Source organism: Nanorana parkeri, unplaced genomic scaffold (assembly GCF_000935625.1).
Source record: "Nanorana parkeri isolate BGI_ZX_2015 unplaced genomic scaffold, ASM93562v1 scaffold579, whole genome shotgun sequence".
NCBI classification, from domain to species: domain Eukaryota; kingdom Metazoa; phylum Chordata; class Amphibia; order Anura; family Dicroglossidae; genus Nanorana; species Nanorana parkeri.
In genome coordinates, this window is record NW_017306847.1 from 523,501 (window position 1) to 532,836 (window position 9,336).

At 38.6% G+C, this 9,336-nt stretch overlaps 1 protein-coding gene across 1 annotated transcript in view; it reads left to right on the forward strand.

Moving 5' to 3' along the window:
- The window catches only part of STAB1 (stabilin 1), a 145,403-nt gene that overhangs the window by 122,308 nt on the left and 13,759 nt on the right, over positions 1-9,336 (forward strand). The window contains exons 54-56 of the mRNA XM_018562472.1: positions 3,480-3,584; positions 4,979-5,086; positions 7,014-7,207. Coding sequence (XP_018417974.1) covers positions 3,480-3,584; positions 4,979-5,086; positions 7,014-7,207 — 407 coding nt within the window. The remainder of the gene's footprint in view (positions 1-3,479; positions 3,585-4,978; positions 5,087-7,013; positions 7,208-9,336) is intronic.

Consider the following 9,336-nt stretch of genomic DNA (forward strand, 5'->3'; position numbering starts at 1 on the left):
CACATACAACCCTTTCCGATGATTGGGAAAGGTCTGTGTGCGTTGAGGAAGAGGAGCTGTGTCCTGCTACGACCAAACATTGACAATGGATACCTATCTTCTAATCCCCGCGATTTTGTCAGTGCTGGAGGACAACTAGGCTGTCAGTAGTGCACCCATGGCAAGAACAAATATCCTCTGGAATCTACCAAATGAGTAAAAGTGTATTCGAACCATTACCTTGACTTTGAAACTTTGAAGTTTAATTATTGCTGCTGGAAAACTGACAGCCATTCACTGAGAATCTGTGATTCATTATCGATGCTGAGAAGATCGCAGGTGATTGTTCCATATCTACTGGGAGCTCTGATTGAATGCTGATCTATTTAAAACATTTCTGGGAATGGTTTGACTATGGGGGCTGGCGTTGGAAGAACGCCAACATCTTCCACGAAGTGGATTTTCGTTTTGTTTGCACTTTATAGACTTCACGTTTTTGGGACTGTTTGGTCTGTATCTGCTATATATTCATATATATTTGCTCCCCTATTTGGGGTCTTATCACTTGTTTATGTTATTTATTTGATTCTTATTGAGGCCAGTGTCATTGGCGGTTTTTGCACCTCTTAACATTTGTCCCTGCTTATTGATATCATATTATGAGATTTTATCACATTATTTATTCTAATTGAGGCCATTGTAATTGGCGTTTTGCACGTATTATTTGTCACTATTATTTGATATTTAGTGCTGTGTATTCAATCTATTAATTTATTCATAGCAGCTCTATATCAGATTGATAGATTGTTATATCCTTAGCGCAGATTTTCACCTATTAACCATTTTTTTACATTTATATACTAAAAGAAGCATGTCACACTGATCAATGATTAGCAGCATCTAAAGCCTCTGTTTAATAGTTTCCCTACATCACCACTGGCTTAGCAACGACCAAAGCACAATTGCCAAGCAATATACTGTACATAATCATCATAGATAACTGATCAAGTGAATTATACTCAAAGCAACACAGCCACCCTGATCCCAACTACTGTCCAAATCATCATTCACCCACATCCACCTCTCAGCTGGCTCAGATATCAAAAACACTCCCACCATTTATCAAGCGCATAGACCTCAAAACTATAAACTACATTTTTATTAATAGTTAAGGTTAGGGATGCACCGATATCGATACTAGCATGGGGATGATTTCCTGGCTAATCAGGAAGGCGGGGGGCGGGTAATGACTGGCCGCCCAGCTAATCAGGAAGCCGGGCGGCGAGTCATTACACACCACCTGGCTTCCTTAATGGGACTTCCGGTATCGGTATTCGGTATCGGTATCGGCGATCAGTGCATTTCTAGTTAAGGTAACTGAATTACTTTTTAAGTAATCAATTTGGAAACCCTAAACATAGATCTCCTTGGGTATGCTGGTTGTCATTTTAAACGAGCTGCTATCAGGCTTTCAAGCAAAAAAAAAGTTTTTACAAATAAAATTCAAAGAGTGGTGAACATTACTAAAACAAAGCATGCAAGGACACACCCAGTTTTGTTACAAGCTGTTCTGAATGTATTCTAGCACACTTGAGTTTTTATCATGTGTTTACATAAGCATGTACCTTAGCCGCCTCCCAGGCGGCCGTTATAAAAATACCGCCGGCCGAGACCTTCCTAGATCTGAGCAGGCGTATTTAAACGTTCTGTCCTGGAGGCCACTGTTCCACTGACACTAATTAACTGGGGGCTTTTCTATCCTGTGGACCACTGCTCCAGGGACACCTATTAATTGAGAGGCGGTTCTCCCACTGGTTGCCACAATCCCAGCGACAACAATAATTTAGGCCCTACATTTTTGCGGGCGATTTCCCCACTGGTGGCAACAGGCCCACTTACACTAATGATTTGTGTCAATATTCTCCAACCGGGTCCACTGTCCCACTGACACCAATTATTTGGGAGCTATTCTCCCACTGGGGCAGCTATCTCACTGATACCAATGATTTGGGGGACTAGTCTTCCAGTGAGGGCCACTATCCCACTTTGTTATTGTGTCTGTTTAAATTATGCTAACTCATATTTTCAACTGATTAATCCCTTTTTAAAACATTTTAAATACAAAATTTGCATTCCTATTGGGGCATAGAAGGTTTTGGAAGAATTTACTGGGCCCACTGGAATCACTGCACTAAAGCATAACTCACAACTGTCCCTCATTTGGATGGGCTGTATCTCTTTTGGAACCAAATCCTTCTCTCCCTCATCACTCCTCAAATGTCCCTCTTTTAGCTCTGGTTTACTTATATGTATAAATAAATGTAACATTTAATTTCCAAAGTGTTTATATTGCACTAAACTTTTCCATCCATCATTATTTTTATTTGTTGATATATAGGAAAAGCAGCAGTGAAAAAGTCCCAATGGGTTTAAGTGAACATTTTTGTCCCCGTGACCGGGAGGTATAGCAGGGGTGTGCCTAAATACTCTGTGCTAAAAAGGTGTTCCTCTTTCCCATCCTTTCAAGCCTACTGAGCTGTCAATTACAGCCAATGGCAGGAGTTGCAAATACAAAGGGCATTGTATGCCTATGGATGGCATGCATACTTGATAGCGTAAGCCTGTAGCTGTTGTTGGACAAGGGAAGATCTTGCCATTTGTTCACCCCTCCTCTCCCCTTGTTAATGCACAGAATGCCTTGCATTATGTGAAAAGAATACAAGGTATTTTGTGAATGGGTGAGGGGAGAGAAAAGATGAGCAACAGAATCCCTTCACTGCATCGGTAGAACATCGCTCTGTGTAGTATCCAGCACCAGGGCAGGGAGGATTTGTACAGTAAATAGCCATCAGGCAGACAAAGATACTCTTCAGTAGATGTAAATTATTTGTAAATTATTTGTCTGGTGTTGTACCCCATAACATATTTTACTGGATTTAAGCTTTAAAGCCCTATACTAGATTGTATTGGTTTACATTTATTTTAAACAGTAGACACTAGGCCAGTAGTGTTTGGTTTAATGATCTGCACTGTATGAAGGCTAACTAGAAACATGCACATATTTACCTGAGAAAGAGGGTCAGTGAGATATCTGCCTGAACAGGTGCTGGGTGCACTATGATCTCATACTAACAGCAGCATGCAAGCACTACTTTTGATCCTTTACTCTTCTTTACAGAAGAGTGAAGAATGAACACCCTCTTGCATGGAGATTTTTTTCAACAGGTTGGGAAATATCCCTGTGAGAAATCCAACACGTGAGACCCTCTACATCCATCTATAGGACGGCAGAAAGCACCCAATAATCAGAAGTGATGCGTCCCATCAGGGACATTGGTTGTTGTTTTTCATGCTGTCTTTAGCCAGCCTTTTACTGGTGTGTTGTACCAATATCACACCTTCCATCTGTCAGTGGTGGTGGTGGATTAGTAGTGGATTCACAAGAAACTACTTCAGTAAAAAAATTAGTTTAAGTAAAAAATCTGCTGTTTCCTTTCCAGAGTGCACCTGTACACAAAATGGACAATGTAGTGATGGAATTTCTGGTGATGGATCGTGTTTTTGTGCCGAAGGATGGACTGGCCAGAACTGTGACATTAAACTCAGTAAGAACTTAGGTCTAAATGTGCTGAGATTAATTTTGAGTTGTTGAATTAACATTTTATAAATTATTCTGTGCAAATATTGCTTACATTTGAGTGAGAGCAATAGAAACCGTGTCAGTTCCTGTATAACTAATGTGTAACTGCACAGAACAACCATTCCTCCTCTTCTCAGTAGTAACAAAATCCCACTTCCTCCTTCCCTACCATTTTTAGCACTTGATTTTTTCTATATGTCCTGCCAACAGCTGCCTCAGTCAGAAATCTGATCCGTGAAACATCTCAGCCGAGAGCCTTGTCCATGTAGGGCTGAAGATTTGACCTCCCATTGAGTACAACAGTAGTCCTCACGAAAAACTTGGCACATTTTTAAACGGGCTCTGTTATATTCTAAAGCTGGCCATACACCTTACAATTATCTGCAGATTTTCTATGGTCAGATGGAAAAGGTGCAACAGATTCCTCCATCTATGCTAAGCTGTGTGGATGGAGGAATCTCCCACTGGGCCAAGCTTCAGTATCTTGCTAGTCAGCCCCACTGGCTCTCAAAACACCTGAACAATGCCTGCATCCAATCAGATTGTTCTGGTATTTTGACAGCTAGTGGGGCTGACTAGCAAGATACTGAAGCTTGGCCCAGTGGGAGATTCCTCCATCCACACAGCTTAGCATAGATGGAGGAATCTGTTGCACTTTTTCCATCTGGGCATCTTTAGGAAAATCCTGTCTATCCCCTGAGCTTTAACAGGAATTTACACAGGGCAGCCAAGCTTACTATAGAATAAAGAATGGGATCTGGGGAGGTTGTTCCTGAGTCCAGGAGGAGGGTTGTTATGTTTGTGTAAGGCTTGAAATATAAATGAAATGTAAACATATTTTTTTTAATGCCTTATTAACCCTAGTTACCCACTAAACCCCTTCTTCCAGCTTTTTGCCTTTGCAGTTTTTTCAACATTTTTTATTTTTTAACTGTGAGTATGCAAACATTTTATTTGTTTAGGTTCAGTCTGTTATATTTGTTTTGCAGTGCTATTAAAAAAAAAAACATCCAAAGAATTACATTTGCTTCATATGTATATAACTACCATGTATATAAACCACAAAAAAATATTTTACACATTTCAAAAAAACAAAGAAACTAAATAAATTATCAGAGGTCAATGGCACCAGTCGAAAGCTTGGTATATATCCCACAAACAATATGTGTAACATTTGGGTATCATATGCCAAATCAAGGGACAAGTAGTTAAAATATAAAAAGCATTGTTGTTCATAAGGGGTAAACAACTCCTGCCTACATCCGAAGGGTTAAAGTGACTGAATGTCAGAGCATCTATTGTATTTAATCAACTCTAATTAATAAGTAACATCTTTTTATTTCTCGCATGTAATTCTAGTGATTGAGCCTATTTGCGCGCCGGATTGTGATGGTAATGCTACATGCAGAACTGACAATGAATGTGAATGTAACCCTTACTATGAAGGCGATGGGAGAACATGCAATGGTAAGTTGATGTAGTTACAAAGAGAAAAAATAAAAATGGTCCAATAAAGCAGGGATAAGGTAACTCAGTGAACGCCATCTACATTGAAGAATTAAGGTTGTTTTGTTTTTCTCCTGGATAGAGTGTGGTAGGAGAAATATCTTTCTTGCACCTTTCACATGGAGATTCTGTTGCTTTTAATTTTCGCAAAAAAAAAAAATAGAAGACACCCCCCAACCCAAAGATACCAGTATACATACTTGCATCCCTGAAATGAAAAGCAAAAAGAGCGCCTCCATCGTGTAAAAACGCTTTAATAAAACGATATATAGAGAGCTGAAAACATACTCGCAAGAAATTGGTTCTGAGGAAGGAGGCGTGTCCTCTGTAATGGAATCACACATAGTATACAGCATCCGCTGATACAATTCTGAATTTAAAAAATGTCTGTATCACTCACTGCCACACCCAGATAGGAATGAAACAGATGTTACTCTATGGTAGAGACAGCATTCCTTAGTTTCTAGTCATGGCATTCAGAGGTTCAGCTTAATAATATTTAGATATTATTTTAATGAAAAATAAGAAAACATTGTGCAAGAAAAATCTACTGAAACGGCATTACTAAATAGACATACACAACAAAGCATTTAAATAGGACTTAAGGTCCACCTGGCCTCTGGTACAGTGCAGAGTTCAAATCACTTGAAGATGAAGTTCACTCTGATGTTTCACTCTGGATCTCTCACTAATCATATTAGTTCTGATGGTAAATCCAGAGCTGGAAGTGCTGCTACCTTTTTTCACTCTAGACAGGATGGAACAGAGCAGCCCCACCAATCAAAAGGTGTGCAGGGTTGTGCTGTAGGTGTGCTGATGTGTTTATTAATGCTCAGTGAAAACACACTTAAAGTAAAACTGAAGACACACAACACGGTTTCAATATCTGTAAACCAGCATATCATATAGCATATCATATAGCAGAGTAAAATTATGGTTTGCTAGGTACCAAATATGACAGGCCTATAATGTGTCTTTCTCTTAGAAGGTCTAGTGTCTTACTAGCTTTTTGGACCTTGTAATATAGTTGTGTTTGGTGTATAGCTGAGTTGTATCTTCTTCTACATTAATGTAGCCACCTTTTAGCAAGGTATGTAAAGTACAATAGGAATTATGGAATTTTTTTGACCGATGGCTATTAAAGCTCAGTTATAGGCCAAGAACCCCAGACTCCCTGATGTGTATTCCTAAGCTGCCCCTTAGACCATTCATGACAGTGCCTCCTCAGAAGTCCTTTGAGGACCCTTGACTATTTAAGGTTTATGATATCTTTGCATTCCTTTTAGGTGGACTGTTTTTTGTCAAATGTATTGACTTTCATAACTGCTTAGCACAGAGAAGAGATTTTAATCTGACCATATTGTTATTGACTTTTGAAATTTGTGGAAAATGAGGGTGGCATGGTGCTCGGCCCATTCTTACCACAGACCTCACTATAGTCACACCCAGTGTTTCTTTTGGCTGCCAAGGATAAAGGTGTCAGGGGAGCAAAGCAAAGGTATGTGTTGTTGGTGAGGTTAAGCCAACTTCTTGCCTTACCCAGCTGGGTGGACTATAAGGTTTTATCATACTTTTTAAAGGGTTATACAATTTTAAACTCATGTTGTGTATCTGTTTTATTTAATATATATTTTATTACACATAAATTGTAGTCCCACACCATCCTAAAAAAAATTAAGTTAAACATTGTCTGGAGTTCCACTTAAAGACAGATCTAAATACTGAGCTTTATGTATTTGGTATGGATGACTGTTGAACCTTACCATTAAATGTATCATTTGGCTAATATGATGCTGCTCTGTTTCCTTAGGCGACGACGGATATAAAATGCTCTTACACTGGTTCAGTAGTCCTAATTTAGTAAATACTGTGTTACTTTACTCTGCAGTTATTGACCAATGCAAGAATTACAATGGTGGATGTAGTGTTAGTGCTCAGTGCTCTCAGGCTGGGATAAAGGTTTCATGTGCATGTCTTCCTGGATATGAAGGAGATGGATATGTGTGCACCCCAATCGATCTTTGTGCAAACGGAGAAAACGGGGGCTGTAGTGAACATGCAACATGTTTTTACACTGGTCCAGTAAGTGCATAGCTACATATTCCTATACTGTAGGTTTTTACACAAAGATATGCTGGTTCCTTATGTGCACATGATGTACACATTTTAAATGCTTTATTGATTGCTTTTTCTTAAATGATCACCCAAACTGATATTTCAACTGATGTTTCAGTTGTGGGTAGATGTCAGGAGATCTAAAGTACCTGGCAGTTTCTTAAAGTGACACTAAACTCAGCAGTTAAATCTTAAAAATACAAGTAAGTAATTTAACTATTAACAAAAATGTATTTTATTTATGTATCGCTCGGCTGTAGATTCTCAAATCATCTCTGAATTCATCCTGACACTGTCCTTCCTTCTGGAAGGTGGCTACGTTTTTTTCCCCATGGTCCCTGCGTGTGTGTTGTAAAGTAGCCATCACTCCAAGCTCACTCCTGTGATGGACTACAATCTCATGTTTAGTTTACTATTGAGATTGTAGTCCGTCTAATTTACAACACACACAGGGACCATGGGGAACAAAAGTAGCCACCCTCCAGAAGGAAGGACAGTGTCAGCATGAATTCAGAGGTGATTTGAGGATCTACAGCTGAGTGATACACAAATAAGATACATTTTTGTTAATAGTTAAAGTGACATTAAACCCTCAGATTTTTTTAACATAAAACAATACTGTAATGTGTGCCTTACTGTAATCCATGGTTGTTTCCCTTCTCTTTGCTGCTCTTCCTTTTAAATGTGTATCTGTTCTCATGCTGGGGGAGAACTTCCCTTTTCAGCTCAGGGCCTCTTCCTGTAGTGCTGGCTCAGGTTACAGCCTATACACAGGCACCGTGTGAGACAAGGCAGTCTGCTGAAAAGGGAAGTTCTCTCCAAGCATGAGAACAGATACATATTTAAAAGGAAGAGCATCAAAGAGAAGGGAAACAACCATGGATTACAGTAAGGCAAACATTACAGTATTGTTTTATGTTAAACAATCTGAGGGTTTAATGTCACTTTAAATTACTTACATGCATTTTTAAGATTTAACTGAGTTTAGTGTCACTTTAAATAAGAAATAAAAATAATCCTAATTAATGCTACATTGCAGCAAACCTCTGTTCACAGTACACTCCGGAATAGATGTCAACAAAAATCCAAATTCTCAGTTTATTAATAATATTTAAAATACTTTAAGAAAAAAAGAGTATCCAACTGGTACATGGATAGATCCTTATATACATATACTGTATCTTGTATTCTTGGATCACTCAAAGATCCATATATACAAAGTAATTGTCAGTTTGTCATTATACATTTCTAACTTGGTAAAATAGTATAGCTCCTGGATAAAGTCTGTTATTAAAACCTCAGGCTTTTTATTAATGTTGTTGAGAGTGATGTAGTATTTCTTACACTCCTTGCAATCCCCATTTCCGGAGACTACAAGTTCTTTGAGTCCTTTCACTCTTTGCGTTCCCCTTGTGGGACACCACTTGAGTGATTTTGAGGGTTCACTGCACGCTCATCAATCCCACTCCTGGGTCTGACCAGTCATGGTTTGTCCCTCCTGGAAAAAGATACTCAACACACATGCACTGTTTCAACAGGATTCCATGAATAATAGATTTGTCAACTAATCTAGTGGTTCAGATACTGGATAACGTCTTGTAGCAATGTTGTTCAAAATCCTTCAAAAGTTGACTCAATCAGGTAACAAAATAGTGAGTCACACTATGCCAAATTGTCACAATGTCTCACTATTTTTTTGCCAGTATATACTAATTATTAATTATGTTGTGCACATTAATAAAGTTATGAAAAAAAAGGTTACAAAAGAAGACAGAACCAGTTTTTGAGGATAAAAGTGATACAAATCACAGTTAGATTTATATACAAATCACAGAAGTATTTTTCCTGTCCCAGGGGTTTGGATGAAAAAGTTATGGAATATATCCCAGTCAGTAATTAAACCCTATATTTACAGTATGGACATTAAATAGATGTTAGATCTCTTCTATATACTATCTAAGATTGAAAGTGCATGTACCACCCTCTTTGCCTGTCTAATGGATAGAAGAGGCTGGCAGTTGCATTTTCAACTAATCTGCACATGCAGGTTTAAAATTAGCTTTGCTTTAATGCCCTACTCTGGCCTCCATGCTACC